The 19,646-nt window shown below is 33.4% G+C and overlaps 1 protein-coding gene across 1 annotated transcript in view; it reads left to right on the forward strand.

Moving 5' to 3' along the window:
* The window catches only part of LOC111063155 (calpain-C), a 126,126-nt gene that overhangs the window by 44,035 nt on the left and 62,445 nt on the right, over positions 1 to 19,646 (forward strand). The window contains exon 4 of the mRNA XM_039429387.1: positions 10,742 to 11,018. Coding sequence (XP_039285321.1) covers positions 10,742 to 11,018 — 277 coding nt within the window. The remainder of the gene's footprint in view (positions 1 to 10,741; positions 11,019 to 19,646) is intronic.

Genomic DNA, 19,646 nt, shown 5'->3' on the forward strand with positions numbered 1-19,646 from the left:
TGTGGAGTCCTGGAGTCCAGTATGTAGAGTCTAGAGTCCAGTAGAGTCTAGAGTCTAGATGTATGAGTCTAGTATAGTGGCTATCTCTGACTCACGTACGGTAGAAGTTTCACTTGTGTGTTTTTACTTCTTATTTTACTTCTTATTCATTTTTCGCGTTTTCTTTTTCTAATCTTGTTTCTATAGTTCAACTACTGGAAGTGATACGTGCCTTCTTGTTTCATTACTAACTAGTAGCAGGCACGTTTATGTTAGTAGTCATCCTGATTGACAGACGATGATGCTAGCTTAATTCATGTTAGCATGCTAGCTAGTGAATTTCATGTTCATTCTCATGTCAGCATCTGATTAACATTGGTTTGCTATCCTTGTTTGTCATCAGACAAAGCCTACAGCTCCATCATCTTCTACCTCAACCCTGTCGCCAAATCGTTTGTATGCTCTGAGTAAATAATATAATAAATTGCCAAAATATTTCTTCTCAATTAGATATGAAAATGTATTATCAAATCAAAACTGACGTGTTGTCTCTCATGTCATACGAATATATGTATATAGAAATATATGGAAAGTTATACTTTCATGGGGGATAAAATATTTCATATAGAAGTAATCTTTATTATCAATATTACATTAGATATTCCGGAAAACTTGGATTACAGATAACAAGCCATGTACAATAGAATACGATGATAACAGAAAATTGGCAAATCTGCCGTCCTATCATTTCCACTGATTTAAGGATGGCGAAGGCTAAAAATAAACTTTCTACTGGTGATATTTTCCAAAGTTTTTGATACGTATATATCAAGCTATCAAAATAAATAAGTTTTCTCAGTAAAAAATGTTTTTCCGATCATTACTTTTTGAGATATGAGCGCCTAAAGTTTAATTTTTGGGACAGAACATTTCAAATTCGGTGAGAGATAAATCCATGAGATTTAAAGGATAAATTCTAAATGGTATTGTTGATTGAATAAAACGACAATTTTCTGAAAATATCAATTTTGAGAAAGTTATTCAATTAACTAAAAATTTCCAAAAATAACTTTTAGTTGAGTTATTTTTGGTCATTTTTAGTAAATTGAATAACTTTCTCAAGAATTGATATTTTCAATGACCAGAAATAACTTTTAGATGAGTTATTTTTGGTCATTTTTAGTAAATTGAATAACTTTCTAAAACAATGATATTGTCAAACATGATTCTCACTACAGGATATGTTCGCTAGTTTCTCACTAGCTAATTGATAGCTGATAAGAGTCATTACTTCTATACTAACGCAAACTTTGTTCTATTTCTCCTTTCGGTAAACAGAGTATAAGGCCCAGTTGCACAAAAGCCGGTTAAATCTTTCACGATAACCAATCAGAGAAGGCCTTTTAGAAAAGACGGCTTCTCCTGTTTGGTTCTCGTGAAAATAATCACGGTTATAATTTAACTGGCTTTAGTGCAACCGGCACTAAGACTCTGATAAAAAATGAAGTAGCCTCTGATCCTCTAGTCGGAAGGGCTTCCAGACTACAAATTTCAGGCACCATTTTTCATGGTCTATCTGTTGTAATGTTCACGGTTATTCCACACCATAAACTTGATACCGGGCTCTCAGTATCTCGATACTGGACTTGAATAACTTATACCGTTGCACTAATTCTGGAGGCTGTTTGGCTGTTCATTTTAGAGATGGAGAGAGATAAAGTGATGGAGGAAGAGTGGGTGCGGGAAACATAGTGAATGGGTAAAAGTGAGTGAGAGAACAGTTGGCTAAGTAAGTGAGTAAGAGAGAACTGATAGAACAGTTTTCATTTAGAACGGTTCACAGGGAACTGGACCAGTTTCAATTCTTTAAACTGTCAGCTTTCTTATGGATATAATCTCAACGTTTCTCATTCAAGTAATTCTGCCAGGTTGAAGTGAATCTCACTACACACCAGTTTCATTATTCACTTTTAACTGTCAGCATTTTCCAATTATAATCTGAAAGCTTCTCATTCAACCAATTCTGCCAGTTTTAAGTGCATCTCACTGTAGACCAGTTTCATTCACCGGATCGTAATCACTGATCAGTGAGTTGTAGATCGTTCTACTACTGACTCTTGAATAATTGTGAATCATAATTATCTCTACTGTGATAAAGATGCCAAAAAACTGCTAGCGGAAAATATCGAAGTAAAAAGTCCGAGAACCACTGGGCTAGTGGATCAAATGCTATTTTACAGAATATACTAGTCTCATGAAAAATACAGTAGTGATGTCCACGCTATAATGGCAGTATTTGATTATCAGTGGTGTTGTTATTCTTGTTTATCATTCGAAAAAGCAGATAGCGCTATTCTTCACTACCTCTGCAACCTTTGAAAATTGTTTTTCAACAATGTAGAAATGTAATTGATTAACAAGATTTTCAATCTTAATTATGAAAATGTATTATTAAATAATTCAAAAATATATTTCATTGACAAAAATGTAATATTGATTACTTTAAACAGGTTCATATTACATTAGATATACTGGTATCCTCTATAGAAGGCAGTAGCAAGGCAGAGAATCGGCAATGGTGTTCTCCCATCTTCCTACACTGTCATTATAACGTGGACATCACTATAGCGGAAAATCTAGTCTAGTAGTAGATTTATTAATAGTATCTTATCGGAGATTATCGATAATATGGGCTTGGTTATTGTCTATGACAGATCTATTTGGGAGAGAAATAGTACAAGGAGTATCCTTAGTTTTTCTCTCCCAATCAGTGCTACTTTGTAAAAATTATAAATAAATAAATTAATTATTGTCTACTGGTTATGCTGCATTTAGCCACTCCTATTGGTGGATTTAAAGCAAACATCCTTCAATCTAACATGAAATTATTTGTAAATATGATTTGTGTATCACCAAATGAATATCGCATCATAACTAGGCATAATTATCCTATATTCGTATAAAATTTCCAGATCTTTCTCCTATAATCGATTTTCCACCTTGTTACACTTGAGAAATGTCTTCTTTTGGTTGTTTTACTCAGATTCTATCATTCATGATTTATAGTCCGGTGTTACCAAAAATCGTAAATAGAATTGAAATGTTTCTCTCTTTTGATTTCCGTATTCAGAATTCTATTGAATTAATTTTAATTTATATTGATGATTTCATCTTGTGATAACGAGCTGATAGGACTACTAATTTCACAAATGAAATAATGTTATTTCCTGAATTTTGTTCTGAAGAATATTATATTTTATTACTTTAACGATGTAAGGAATTGGATAAATTGCTACTCATAGATGTTATTATCAATTAAACGAAATCTGTGTATTATATTGTTCATTTGAAATTCTCTTTAGCTATTCTGTTACCAAAATTTGTTGTGTGCGGAAGTCGCCAGACAGTCTTACAGCATTTATTTGAAATTTCATAGCACTCATTACATTCATCTTTTTATCTTGTGAAAATACCTATTGTTTTTACATATAAGTGAACCTAGACAGGTAGTTAAAAATTGGCCTAATGCTAAAAAGGTTGACCTTAACCATCACGGATTACATGAGATCAACTCTCTACTCTCTATTTTATTTGCTTCTTACGAAGTCGTGCCTCCAGTAATGAATATCAATTAAAATCGTTTTAGACAACTTTCTATTCATTAAACACTTTAGAATGTTTGTGACATTTGCCTGGAAATAGTGTGTGGTTTATTACATTCAGCTTCTCTGATTATTTTTGCCAATTATTGGGAGTATGATTACGAATGAGATTGCAGTTTCTCTGCTGTATTTTGCTTACTGTATTCGGGAATTAGGAGTTAGAGATCTGGAATAATTATTTAGATATACTCAATAAAATAAATTTATATGTTAACGTCTTGAAATATTGTAATAACTATTCGTGAAATCAGCTACGGATCTTTATACGATTTTCAAACAAAAATGAATTTAAAATTAAACAGGTTGCAGCAGAAAATTTACTGCAAAATCCACATGTAAACAAAATGCTCGGAAATGAAGCAAGGTAAATGGAGCCACATGATTGGTAGTTGGCTGACCGCCTGCCATTGGTCGAGACAACACACACCCATGAATGGGCGGAGCTATCACACTTGATAGGAGAAACAAAATAGATGTGTCTTCTAAATAAATTTGTCAAATTTGTAGGTAAATAATTAAAAGAGTTCAAGGATCAGCAACCATTTTTTGTACCTGATACTGCGATCAGTTTTTTTAGAACAACTCTATATACATTTGAAGTTAAATTTTATAGAATTGTTTAGTTCTTGCTCTGTTTCTCTCACATTCTAATATAAAATATTTCAAATTTTAAATCCATTTAGGTTTTTGTAGTGTGAATTTTTCACACAATCAAATATATTTTGTAATGTATGCAATAATAGGAAATATAATATTTTCCAATGTATACTGTCTCAAAATATCTTCTCTTCTTAGATTGAATTTAATTTGCTGTATCTTTATATGAATCAGATCATATTTTAAGTTTTCCTGTGTTATTGAACTAATTATTTATAACTAAACTACTACTAACTACTATTTTGTAATGTATGCAATAATTGGAAATATCATATTTTCCAATGTATACTGTCTCAAAATATCTACTCTTCTTAGATTGAATTTAATTTGCTGTATTTTTATATGAATCAGATCATATTTTAAGTTTTCCTGTGTTATTGAACTAATTATTTATAACTAAACTACTACTAACTACTATTTTGTAATGTATGCAATAATTGGAAATATCATATTTTCCAATGTATACTGTCTCAAAATATCAGCTCTTCATAGATTGAATTTTATTTGCTGTATCTTTATATGAGGTCATATTTGAACTTTCCCTTTGTTACTAAACTGATTATTTTACATTAACACCAAACTACTACTACCTCTAAACAGATTAGATAGAAAGCAATGGATAATACAATCACTAGAACCAGAAACTACTGAATTATTTACGAGATTATTATCTCATGCATTACGCAATCTCTCAAATGAAGTCCAATTATACAATACACATAGTGAAGGCCTAGTCTGTTTTTGAGTAGTTCTTATAGGAGAAGCCCTTATGATATACCATTGTATGGGTTATTCAACTATCTAGGCCTCTATTTTACCACCAGTTTTATAGCCCACCTCTTTCACAAGAATTATTCCACCTTTTACAGCTTTTTATAGTCGATTGTGTAGAATACGACAGAGCTAGCTTTAGGCATTTCAAAGCATGGATAATATCGCTCGTAATAGTATGGTGCTCATCCTAGGTTACAGATTTGTACTATATACTGCATGTCTGCTGGTTTACACTTCCTTGTTCTAAGCTCTTGAGCTCGTCTATATCACTCTAGCTCGTTCACTTTGAGAGACGAACTAGGTCATAGTTTATGTTATGAAAATTATGAAGATCTCACTTTTCACGGCTTTTCGACACCCATCATCTGTTTGAGGATTATTTATATCAGATTGGATTTATCAGTAGTTGTAGATTATTATTTATTTATTTATCAGATTGTGTACAAATACTTAACATAAGGAAAGGCACAACAGGCTCATGACCAAAACTGTCCCATTTCCTATTTATACTATACTAGCCGTCAGGATCGCTCCGCTCGCCATATCCGTCTAGCCAGGGGGCTCCGCCCCCTGGACACCCGTAAAAAATTAGATCAACGGGCTCGCTTCGCTCGCCATATCAGGCGATATAATATTCCCAGTAATAGCTCTGATTGAAGTAGCAGTGCCCAATCAATTTTTCCGCGATAAATGCATTTCAATCTTCATCTTGGTGCCAACCTAACAAAGTCAACTCAACTTAATTCCAACCTGACAAAATTATTAATTTAGTTACCAGTTAACAACTGTTTCGAAGAGGTACTCTCTCTAGATTATAGTTCTATATTAACAAATGGTATGGACATTTTTCAATTATAATTAAGAGATTGGAATAAGAAGAAGATACATGCTAAAAGACGAACTTTAAACCCTTAAAAACCACCCTTAGAGTTGAAATATTGCCAAAAGATTTCTTAGTGCGCCTCTAAAGGGCCAACTGAACATACCTACCAAATTTGAACATTTTTGGTCCGGTAGATTTTTAGTTCTGCGAGTGAGAGAGTGAGTGAGTCAGTCAGTCAGTGAGTGAGTGAGTGCCATTTCGCTTTTATATATATAGAAGATGTCCAAATCAAAATTTTGGTTATGTCACTTTCACTTTTCAAAATACAATTATAAAATTATACTCAGATAAACGAGTAAATTTTGAATCAAATAGGTAGGCTACTATTAGAGTCTAAAATAAAAAAATCTAGAACAGTAACTTGGTAATTCTTCAAAAAGTCTAAATTTTGAATGAAACTAGAAAATAAAACTAGATCCTTGAGCTAAAACAATTGAAATAAGTTTGTTCCACCAAAAGAATAGACTCTTTGCTATCTTCGAATATGTTCACTTTTACGTTGTTTCGCATGAAAATTATAACAGGTTTGTAATTCTCATGAAGCAATTTGCTTCAAATACCGCTTGGGTTTGTAATTTATCTCTCATTCAAGAAGGCATAATATTATAAAAATAAATTTATCAAAATTGATCAGAAAATAGACTTAAAAGGATAAGTAAAGATTAAGAATTTGATGAGAAGAGATATTTCATCATAGTATAAGGTATACATTTCAGATTCAATATTATTACAACATCACTTTCTATGCCTCATTATAGTTTTCATCACAGAATCAATTACTGAAATCATCTCTGAGGTTGAGTTATACAACTTTACCAAAATATAAGGAGAATGTGTAAAATTTATTGTGAGATCTAAAAAAGAACAGGAATTATTGTGAGATGTTAGAGAATTGAAATGGAAAAATGCCTGCAGTCTAAGACATACGTAAGGTTTTTTAAAATGGGAGGAACCGAAAATGTTCGAGTCGTGTCATTAATGTTCTCAAATGATTCCAGAATGGTGACAAATTTATGTTAAATGAATCAGGTTTGGAACGAAAACAATAATTCAATTCCAAATTGTTAATTTTCATCTCTCTCTTCAAACGAAGATTTTCTTACAACCTCTATCTTTTTTATTGTCATTTCTCGTAAATTATACCCAATTTAAATTGATGTTATCACATCATCAAATCTTGCGAAATTGAGCGGTACCAAGAAATTGAGGATGTTTCACAAGATATTTTTTGACCCGTTACTGTAATAAATTCCAGATTAGTCCCTCCCAATAGTGGTGATTAGTTAACCGGTTTATTACACTATACTGTAGTTGTTATAGAGAACGGATCTTTCCAGATGAAAAAACTAGTTCACATTGGGCCAAGGGATTTAGGTGAGTTTGGTTTCGATAGTTTACTTTGATACGATGTCCTTCTCATTAGTGAGTCGAAAATAGAAGAAGTAGAGCAGAATATGTCACCAAGATAAAACTATTTCTTCTACCATTTTTGACTTGTAGGCTCATAAAACTCGTCGGAAATATTGAAATTCATTCATTTAAAAACACTCCGGAACGGTTCACGCAACGGTTGAATGAAGATGGCGGGCGAAAATTTTGAAGCGATGGTAAGGAAGTTTTTTTAAATTTGAATAGGATTTCTACTGTCAAATTATCCTTGTGATGAAAAATATCAAGCTGTATCCAAAATTCTCACCATATTACAAGTTTCTGATTTCAAAGATGAATACAGCAGTTTATGAGCGAGTTCTCCAACCCAGGGTGTCGCTAGTAAATAATTATTGAACTTTTTTATGTTTCCTGGACATAAGGAAATAGCATTTTACAACACAAAATGTGCAAAGCACGGGTTACCTGGTAGTAAATAATAATATTTTCCAGCTCCAATTTATTGTAAAAGTTGAATATCTATCGTGAAAGATGTTTTATTCATTATTATAGCGTGGAGTTCATTGATCCCCTGTACAACCACGCACGAAGATTATCCAGCGAGCTAAGTCAAGAAAAACCAACGCATTTCAGCCGAGTTTCAGCCAAAGCAAGGGAATCTTGCTCATAACTTCTGTCTCACAAAGGGCAAACAAAGCACGGTGGTATGTCGATTTTTATTCTGTTGACGTTCGAGTTGCGTGCAATAGAGGTCTGAAGTTTAGAGAGGGTATAGTGAGAGAGAAAAGAATAGAATAGAATCCTCTAAAGAAAAGCAAAGAATCAGAAAGAGAGAGAGTTTAGTGCGGTCTAAAGTTTCAGAAAGCTCGCTGTCAACCATTCACCCTTTTCTTTATTACAATATTTTCGTAGCAACTCAAGTCCAAAGACCTACACATTGGAAACTGAGAAGTTTAATCTGACTTCTTGGAAGAAATCAGATCGTCAAGAAATGATCAGAGCTTGAAAAATTTCGGGGAGTTTTCTTTTGTGTTCTGCGTGCATGAAGATGTCCCTTTCTTCTGCATGAAAACTGTAAAAGGATAGAGGAGTTGGAAGTCATTTCAAGGAAATTATTTTTAAGTTAAAAAAATGATTGAATAGAGTGCTGGGTCCACAGCTTAGTAAACCTCTTCACAAACAGTTTTTCCTTCACAAACAGTATTTTAGCGATAGATACGTCAATTTCAATCATGTATGTCTGATTAAAGTGGGTCATTCAATATCCGATTTCTTGTACAATTTGTGGTCGAACATGCAATGTTGGATTCGTCGTCGGACCGTGAATGGGGTTGTTGATTTTGGTTCAAATACTGGATGTCTTATCGGACAAGTTGGGTGAACTAGACCCAACACATCCAACATCCTCAGGTCAGCCGCGTAGTCAGAGTCGAGTTGTGATCTGAGTGGAGATGTTGGACTAACTCGTGGATAATCAGTCGGAGCATGAGTGGTGAAGGATCCAACTAATGGTCCAACTACCGGCCCAACATTGTTGTTGAAGAATTCAGATAGCGAATATGGTTCCATGGTTATAATTGCTTCAATATGATCCCAAGTCTCTCAAAGCTGAAGATGTTTAAAATTATCGTCCTAGTCACTTGAGGTGAATGATTTTTTAATACTCATTCTTGACATTGTAATTATAAGTTGTATCTCCCTGAGTGAATTCTCACTGACTTACAAATTATTTTATGGCTGTTTTGTAGAGGTTCTATCCATACCTTAGATATTTCTCATCAAACCTAAGGAAGAAGCACTTGCGTGAAAACTGATAATCATACAACTCTATACACACTCAACGAACTCCAACTGACGTTTAAGAGCGTTAGATTTATTCATCCCATACATGAAATAAAACCGAACCCGGCTCTACAATACAATAATAAGAAGTAACTAATATTGGAACAGAATCCTTTCAAGTCTGCTGATATTTGTACTTGATTTATTGCACAAGATGTACGAGTATTATCATTATAGACTTCATACTAAGTATTAGAGTATGCGCTTTCCACATTCTACTAGTCTATACTCATTTTGCAGTGAAGTTTATTGATTACATGTCAGTTGCATGGTGAAACTATCATGATTAAATATTATTAACAGTATTCCAATTACAGCAGGCTGTATTATCTAACCCTAGTTCTAATTCACTTCCATTTCCAGTGGTTATAGTTGGAGTTACTCTTGTAGAAAAATCTATTTACTTATGTACTCGATAATATCCCAAATGGGGAATTGAATCAATCATAGTCAACCTATCAGAGAGTAGCGATTGCATCGTCATCGCTACCGCCAATGACTGTTGAGAGGGAGAATTCGACCAGCGCAATCACAAGCTAGCCAATGAGAGAGAGAGCAGTAATTTATTGTCTTGTCGTCAGTCATGGGAGGAGCGTTGAGAATTGAGCCAATCGCAATTTAACCAATAAGAGAGCAGCTATTCCATTGTCATGAGAACAGACAATGTTAAAAAACATTAAACATTTTTAGGTGAGAGAAATATAACCAACCACAAGCTAATGGAGAGCAGTAATGATGTAGAAGAAAAAAGCGATCGCGAAAATTTATGGTTATGATGCATCATAAGAATCGTCTGTTTGAGCCAATAATTGAGTGGTTGATTCAATAATTTCAAATATTTATTCAATTTATATCTATTATATTGTAAAGGAAGGAATTAGCTAATACATGCACGAAATAAATACACGAATGACGCACTGAACTAATGAACTGATTGAAATTTTGCATAAAGATTCTAAATTTACCGAGGGTGATTATAGGTCAGTTTCCAGTTTGTTCAAGATTTCAGTACGTCAAGTTGTCAGTTTGTAATCAATTAACCAATGTACCTAGAATACCTAGTATTCTTGGTACATTGCAATTAACTGTCCAAAAGCATTCTCTTGCTAACAAAGACGTTTTAGATCAGCTTACATTGATAGAAGCCTTTGGATGTCATCCTGATTTGTCGAATGATAAACAAGAGTATACCAATTTTACAAACTACACCAATTTTACAGCAGTTAAATACGGTCATCATAATGTGGACTTTACTATTATATAATTCTGAATCCATGATTGTATGTAATTGTTGGATTATTCAGAGTCAAAATAGAACTTATTTTCATTGTCGTCATTTTCATTTATATTCGTGAGTTCGTTTCCGTGTCCAGGCCAGACTAAAAATAAAACAATTTTCAAGCATTATATCTACATACCGGATCCCCAGTGATTAGCCACCATTACGGCTTTGTCATTAGCTAATATCAAGTCTTCAAGACTACATGTCTCTTGGAGTATATCCTTCATTTATACAAATACGTCCATTCATTCATTAATTGATATGTTTGTGTAGGTGATCGGTGGCTGGTGTCGTGCCTGGGTGTGCTCTACCTGAGCAAGGGTTTATTCTACCGGGTGGTTCCGGCGGACCAGAGCTTCCAGTCAGGCGACTACTGCGGCGTGTTCCGGTTCCGGCTGTGGTGGTGCGGCGAGTGGGTGGAGGTGCTAGTCGACGACAGATTGCCCACGTTCGGGGATCGACTGTCCAGCGCCGGTACACGGCTTGCTTTCCTGCAGGCGCAACATACCGACCAATTCTGGCCCGGGCTGCTCGAGAAGGCCTATGCAAAGTGAGTGAGCTTCCTATTCTCAAATTCCAAGGATATGGTTGGAAAGAGGAAGAAATTTCCAATAAGATACATATAATTAATTGTTCCTTTGCATGCATCATTTTATAATTATTCAATAGTCTAGTGCTATGGTCCAGGGATCAAGTAATGCGTCCATGACTACAAACTTTTTCTTATGCAATTTCTGTGTTTTTCTGTTATATACTCGTAAAAGACCAAGGAGTGAGTCATTAGTTGGCCATTAGTTGACCATAAACAAATCCTCGTTGCAACCTTATGTAAGTGATATCTGAACACCATGAAAATAGAAACCCAAGTTTGAAATTGATTTGATGTATGTCATATACATATCCATTGTCATAATGGATTATTTCACGAAGAATTGAACTCGATCTGTATGATGGTTCACAGAATAAGTCTTGAAAATTCGAAGTTGATTGATCAAAACATTCAAAAGTTATCGTTGAACAAACAAACTCACAAACGGACACCGACTCAAAGCTCTAGTCATCAGTAAGAACTCACTACGTTTGTTCGATAACTCCCTATAGTGATGTCCACGTTATAATGACAGTATTTGATCAACTTTGGTTTTGCTATCCTTGCCTATCATTCGACAAAGCCGGTGGTACTATCCTTTTCTAGGTCCACAACGATGCCAAGTATGTTTTTGACAGTGTAGAAATATAATTAATTAAAGCAGAGAATCGGCATCGCTATTCTCCTATCTTTTATCCACTGTCATTATAACGTGGACCTCACTATAATATAATTTATAGAACGAGCTTAGCCAGTTCCTTCTTTTGACTAGAGGCTCAAGTCGTTGTCCTTTTGTGAGTTTGTTTGTATGTTTGGCGATTACTTTAAATGCTTTTATCTATCACCTTGAAATTATCAACACATATTCTTTGAATCATCGTATGGATCAATTTCGTTGGCTAATGAAATTAACTCACTCCTTCGTCCTTTTTGGTGATATAACAGATAACATTGAAAGTGCATAAAAATGTTGTAGTAATTATCTATCATTCCAAATCAGAAATCAGTAACAGCTGGATAAATATATTCTCGAATTATAACTAGCATTTTTTTAATGAATGAATAATGAATTTATTGCCAAATACGAGAAATATTTTTACAAATAAAAACAATCATCAAAATACAATAGTTTTTGGCGTGACTGGAAAAATAAGCCTTGAGCTCCAGCCACGAGTTGGAAAATAAGAAATACATTATTTAATCTAATAATAGCATGACAAATGAAACAATTCTGTTGATGGATGTTGGTTTTTATGAATAATCTAAGTAATTTGGATAAGCATTTTGAAACGTTTTCATTATTTTTCTCTGTAAAATCAGTGATATTGAACCATTGTGTGTGGAGGTGTGAGGCGAATGACCCACCAAAAATAAAATGAATTTTGCGCAGTGACCAGCAACGGTTCATCAGCCTAATTTTGGGAACAAACGAATTCAGTAACTAACCAGTTCCGCTCCGGTCATCTTGAGAAAGGCTTTGCCATCTAAAGTGAGCAACCAGTTTCCCCAAATAAGAACTGTCCAGTGGAGGTGTTGCTGAAACTTTTTCCTAAATCCTGTCTCGTCTGTTGTTGGTTGTTGTCAGCTTCTTCCTAATCGAGCTTCAAGTTCAAATAGTTTTCTTCTTGCAATTTGAGAGTACTGAATGAGTCAGCTAATGTGTAGAGTAGAGTATCTTTGCGATCTTTGTTCAATTCAAGAAAGTACTGTAATTAAATAAAAATACTAAGAAATTGTCAAAAACTATATATTTTATTGAAAATTAGAAAGACCGGTTTCGGTTGTTACACAATTGTCAGTCTCTGATAAACTCAGAGTTTATCAGAGATTGACAGTTATTATTATATCTTTGTTATTATCATAAACTCAGAGTTTATCAGAGATTGACAGTTATTATTATATCTTTGTTATTATTATAAACTCAGAGTTTATCAGAGATTGACAATTATTATTATATATTTGTTATTATTATAAACTCAATTATCAGAGATTGACAATTATTATTATATAGTTGTTGTTATTATTATAAACTCTGATTTACTTATTGATTTATTTATTATAAGACGTATTATAAACTCTCTGAGTCTATCAGAGATTGACAATGGTGTAACAACCGAAACCGGTCTTTCTAACTTTCAATAAAATCTGTGGTTTTTGACAATTTCTTAGTTTTTTTTATTTACTATGAATAATAACCATAATATCAACTTCTCAACTACACAAAAAGGGGGAAAAATCAAGAAAGTGATGTAAAAGCGGTCTAATAATAATTACCTTGATCATAACCTTATACCTTCGCAGTGAATTATATCATTGTAACCACTAATGTGTTGCATTTTAGATTGAAGATGCAATGTTAGTTTCTCGTCATCGACTCTTTGTCCGTTGTACCATTATCTACTATAATTGTATGGTTAAATTATCTAGCTGAAAACCTCAAACTATTTGATTCCAATAAATCTCATCGGTACCTTAGAAGGTCAGGATGACCATTACTCTGAATAACCTTCTGTATTATTATGATATGGAAAATATCTTCAAGTTTCCAATCAAATAATGACAGTTTTCCATCATCGATTCATTGTCCGTTGTCCCATCATCTACTACAATATTGGATGGTCAAATTATCTTGCTGAAAACCTCAAACTATATGATTCCAATAAATCTGATTGGCACCTTTGAAGGTCAGGATATCCATTACTCTTACTAACCACCTGTATTATTATGATATGGAAAATATCGTTAAGTTTCCAATCAAATAATAGAAGATTTCCTATGTTTTGAGTGTGTAACATAATCTGAAAATATCCTATATGTGTAAACTATGCTCTCACAATCTTTCTTACTTACGTTGAACATAATTTCAAACTTTTGTACCAAATCATATTACAGAATTCCAACAACTAATGTGTAGCATTTTATATGAAATAGCATTGTACGTTATTCATGATTGAAGCTCTATCCGTTGCTCTATTGTTTACTCCAATTTTATGATCTACCTCTAGCTTATAACCTCAAGTTAACATTCCAATAAGTCTCATAGATTTCTTGTGAGGTCAGGAGTACTATTGATTATCTGACCACTAATATTATTATCAGGTACGGTACTATCGTAAAATCATCATCTTGAAAGTACAGTTATTTTCCAATCACAACATTGGAGGCCTTCGCCTGCAGTATTATGAAAGGCTTCTGGAATTCTATTTCCTCATCCAAACCACAAATCTCCTTAGAAACTACTAGCTTCTGATTTATCCCATCACATTTATTATACAATAATAGAAGTGACCTATGTGTGTCTGGGTGAACTAATCTTTTACGGTTTATTTTAAGTGGTTTCTGGCGAATACCTTCAGTTATCTATGAAGAATTGCTGGATACTTTCACTGTAAAAGCTTGTTTACAACTTACTTGTTCCTATTGGTTCAGATTTTCCCTGTTTCGATAGTTTGTCAATAGCAGAACCTTCCTTAGAAAGTTGGAGTTCTTGTATATTTTATTTGGAAAAAGTTGTGATACTTGCTGCTGACTGAAGATTGAGTTGACATGATAATTTTTCAAGTTTTTTGATAATGCAACGTTTATAGGATTCTCTCTCTAATGGTTGTGTCATATTGATAAATACACAAATTTTCATTAGATTTTGGGAGATAGATATTCAATATCTCTCATAGAAGCTCTTATTACTATGAGAGAATAGAACTAATCTAACTAGCTTCCTAGTTCCAATTCTATTTACTTTAATCTAGTAATCTATTCATTGAAAATCTAACAAACAAAGATTGTAGAATCGGTTGTATTTATATTACTATAGAAAATTCTAGTAGTATAGTGTCCGAAGCCATTAGTAAATCACTGATGTGGTTCATGAAGCAGGTTCATTCATAATTCACTCTATCACTCACTATTTCTCTCTCCCACTGTCTCTAGGTTTTTAATAAATGCAATCAATCAATCTCTCTCTCGCTCTTTCTATCCCTCTCTCCCGTCATTACCTATTTCCGTTCACTCTTCATTGTGATAGTTTCTAACTGTTAACTCTATTGTATATTATCTTTGGTCAGCAATCAAGAATGTACATTACAATAATCACCTAATAACAAGTTAGTGATGTATAATTTTACTTCAACGTTTTATGTGTATTTTCTTGCTTTGAAGATAAAAGCAGAAAAGTGGAAGATTTGCGACATTCTCTTCAGAGTAATTCCAGTAATATACTCACTGCAAGTTGTAAAAATGTTGCTGTAAATCTTGAAGTCTCTGCAATTCTGCTAATCTTTCCTTTTTCTGCTATTTCTCCTGCTGTTATTTTGTTGTCTCCAGTACTTATCTGGCAATTTGTGTTCATTTTCTGTGCCTATTTGTTCGTTCTAGTGAGTGTTTGCTCTGTTCTCTATCTATTTACTGAAATAGTACTGTCCGTGTTAATTCTGTTGACGCGTTGTACATCTATTTGCTAGAATAGTACTTTGTGAATCTCTGCCACCAGTGCGTTGAACTGAAATAAACGTTTCCTTGCAATGTAACATAATTTCTTCATCGCCTTTAGCCTACGTACTTTCTTATTTTGTTCAAACGTGGAAATGTTTGAAACCTATTTGAACAATTTGAGACAAAATTATAGAAGAGAAGAATTTCTGGGCAATAGCCTGTTTTTTCTTCTCTGAATGTTGTATTTGTTTGCTTTATCAAATAAATAAATGGGGATAGTGAGAGACATACTCATTTCAGCAGAATCATTCTTTCATCAACTACAAGCTTGTATCATAAGCTTGAATGAAAACGATCCGATATTGTCGAAACCATTGTATTATAAAAACAATTTGAAATACTAGTTCCAGTCGTACACTATTATCAATCTCTAGTTAACTGAAAGGTTAAATCTTTGAGCAGAAGGAAATATAGTATGAGTGGAACCCTGCGATTGGTTATTAGCTAACCAATGAAGGTTGAGCTCTACTCCACTACTGTTATTGGTCGAGACTAGACACGCCCAAGTATTCCAAATATGGCCATGAGAACGTAACCACAAAAGTTGAGAGAAGCCCAGTAATTAAAAAAATCAAATGTTATTTCAAACATGTTTAATTTTACTACATAATTCATCTATTGTTGTATAGATCTTTACCACTGCATTATCATTATTATTACTCCCAATGAAGAAAACGAGCTCCTTAGATGAAAATGGATCATTGGTAATTTGGTCCAAACTATGTTGATTTTCAATGTTTCCAACAAACATTTTTTCGATTTGAACATTTTTAACGTTTCTCTTCATTTAACAATATTATTGACAAGTTGAGCTGTCTATTATGATAAAAGGAATATAATGTTCATCAATTATTGAAGCCTTTCATCTCAGAGACAAATAATCCAGCTATCTTAATAAAAGGAATATAATGTTCATCAATTATTGGAGCCTTTCATCTCAGAGACAAATAATCCAGCTATCTTAAATATCTTCACTCTACGTATCAACTCTGAAGACTGATGTCAGGGAAAAACTAAATTTGAGAACAATGAAAGACGGATGTCAAGGATAACTAAAATAATACAGGTGTAATACAAAAATATAATTAGACTGACTCATTAGACAATTCCATCTAGCTCAAGGTTGCAAACAAAAATTGTAATTCGGTGATTTTGTTCGTGGAATCATAGGAGAGCAATTCAACTCTTGATAAGCATCAAACAAGTTCACAGAATTTCTCAGATGAGGATGAGCTCACAGGAAATTAACGAACTCCTGCAGGTGATTCTATGATTCATTCCATAAGCAAAACAGATTATAATGTAAAGAAGCTGAGAAATTGTATCATCCAGAGTTGAGACAGCCATATAGATAGAAGTCTTTTCCTTTTTCTAGTTTTTTTTTCTCAGTATAGTTTTCGATTCTTTCGTAATTACTTATCTAAAATGTAGATTTGATAGTACAATCAAGTGAAGAATTTATTTATATTTCCATACAAAATGGACATCTTCCAAATGTTGAATTATGAAAAAAACAAGGATTGTATACCAATTCCCAGAGTTGGGAAGATGAGCTCACACGAAATTAATTAACCCCGCAGGTGATTCTATTATTCATTCCATAAGCAAAACAGATTATAAAGAAATGCATCATCCAAAGTAGATTCCGCTACATAGATGAGTAGATGAGAGTGATTTCCTCTTTCGTTTTTCATTCCATTCTCTTTTGAGTTTTCGATTCTTTCGTAATTACCTTTCAAATTTCAAAATGTAGATTTGATAGTACTATCAAGTGAAGAATTAAGTTTTGTTTCCCTTTACCTTCTGCTTCAGCCATTACCCACGATAATTATTGTGGGAACGATGGCGTGAAAAAATCAAAACACGTACATAACACAACAAAAAAACTGTAACAGTTCTGTAAAAAAACTGTACACATTCAACAAAACCGGTAACAGTTCAGATGGCAGTGATCCAGTGCTCGCGCTCTCAGTAAAAAATCAATTTTTTCCTAGATCTCATACAAAATGGACATCTCTAGGTGTTGAATAATGAAAAATATCATAGATTTCATACTAGAGAATTTAAAATGTAATTGCATTCCATCATAGAAAAAATATAGCATAAGATAGCACATATTTTAGCCGTCTTTTCTCTCTGTTATAGACTACCAAATAGCATTGACAATCAGCCAGCCAACTCCCACTGAAATTTCATTAATATAATGGCTTTGATTAGCTGTCTACCAGTTGTCTACACCTGTCTAGCTGTCTGCACCCATACTACACCTATCTTACACCTATTTAGTTGTGTCTGAACCTATTCATTTGGGTTTGAGAGTTAGCAGAAACAACATGAGAGTGCAAGTTGAATCATTTTGCAACCAACCAAGGCCGTTATGCATGTTGGCGGAACCTCTCAACCGATAAATTCTCTACCAATTGGAATTACTCCATAAAGCCATTGATTCATAGCAAGTTTACAAGCGTCTGTCTCGCACAGCTACAATTGGCTGAAAAAATTGTGTTTTAAATAAGCCATACTGTTTAATGGGTTGAACCTGGTAAGAAGTAAGTTCTAAACTCTACGGTTATTACTGAAAACCGTGAAATGTGAAGTAAATGTGATGCATATGTAACCAGATTCAATGTAGTAATAATTATTCCTTCTTCAAAAGTGGATATCAGTTTTGAAGTACTTGGATTATTGATAAAATTCAACATCTATAGATTATCATCCATCAACAGAATTGTTTCATGTGTACTTCTGTTGTTAGATTAAAAAATGTATTTCTTATTTTTAGAACTCGTGGTTGGAGCTGAAGGCTTCTTTCTCCAGTCACGCCAAAAACTCTTATATTTTTGTATTTTAATATGAACAAAAATGAATTTCAAAATAAAAAATATAGTCCAGCAATAGATTTGGTTATTGTTCAACCGACTAATGAAAGATTGATCGATAAAGAACGAGAAATCAATAACCTCTTCTGAAATTGAAACACCACATCAAACAAACTCTCTATTTTATTCTTTTGAAATCAAAATTTCTTTATATTGATATTTTTTTAATATTGTCCGAGAAATAATGTTGAACAATATTGAAAGATTGGTCGATAAAGAACGAGGAACCAGTAACCTTTTCTAGAATTGGGACATCACATCAAACTTTTAATTTCATTCTTCTGAAATCAAGATTCTTTCATTTTTACTGGTCTTGCTTTACGAATAGGCTACACAATTTACAGAGGTCAACATTTTATAATTCACTACCATTTTCCTATTTAACCGAAATGATAGTAATTTTGACTGGTTACCGTCGTTTTAAATGGCGCTTCACATTCTGATGATGAAATTGAGGAAAGCGAACTAATAATAGACAATGCAACAAATGTAATAATTATTAATCATTTATAGTAAGCATGCAATATATGCGTTTTTGATAGGAGGATTGTTGAGTGCAGGTTATTCCATTCATTCTCTATTGCAACATGACAGTCATTTAGCTTGAACATGATTCATGATTAACCACAAGCAAGGATGAGCAGGAGGAAGAGATTGAGGGGAAGAAGAAGTAAAAGAAGATGAAGAAGAAGAAGAAGAAGGACTGCTGCGGTTTTAATGGAATGATGGAGGTGGTTGCGTAGTGTCATCGTACCGTAGTTACATATTACATTCAACTACCAATAACATCATTATTGACCGAGCGAAGTGAGGTCTAAGATTCAAGTCGACGGTTTGACATTTCTCTTATGTTTAAATGTTTATATGTTGTGCATTTACGGCGAAACGCGTGTCACGTTATTATTTATAGTTAAATAACGATTAGCCTCCTGCTTGGCATCAATCGGTAGAGCATAAGAATATTTTTATAATTATAAAAATCTGGTCGTGGTTTTTACTAGGATATAGTCTCATAAAAATCTTTATAGGCCCAGATATGAGCTTCCACAATAATACTGATAATTTATAAAAAATATATATATAAAACTTATCCTATAGTATTGAGGAATAAAAATAAATAGTACACCATAAAAAATTTGATATATATATTAACAAATATCCCAAAAAATAAATCAGAGCAAAAATATATAGAGCGACAGAAATATATAATATAAGACAA

This window comes from Nilaparvata lugens, chromosome 5, assembly GCF_014356525.2.
Source record: "Nilaparvata lugens isolate BPH chromosome 5, ASM1435652v1, whole genome shotgun sequence".
Taxonomy (NCBI): domain Eukaryota; kingdom Metazoa; phylum Arthropoda; class Insecta; order Hemiptera; family Delphacidae; genus Nilaparvata; species Nilaparvata lugens.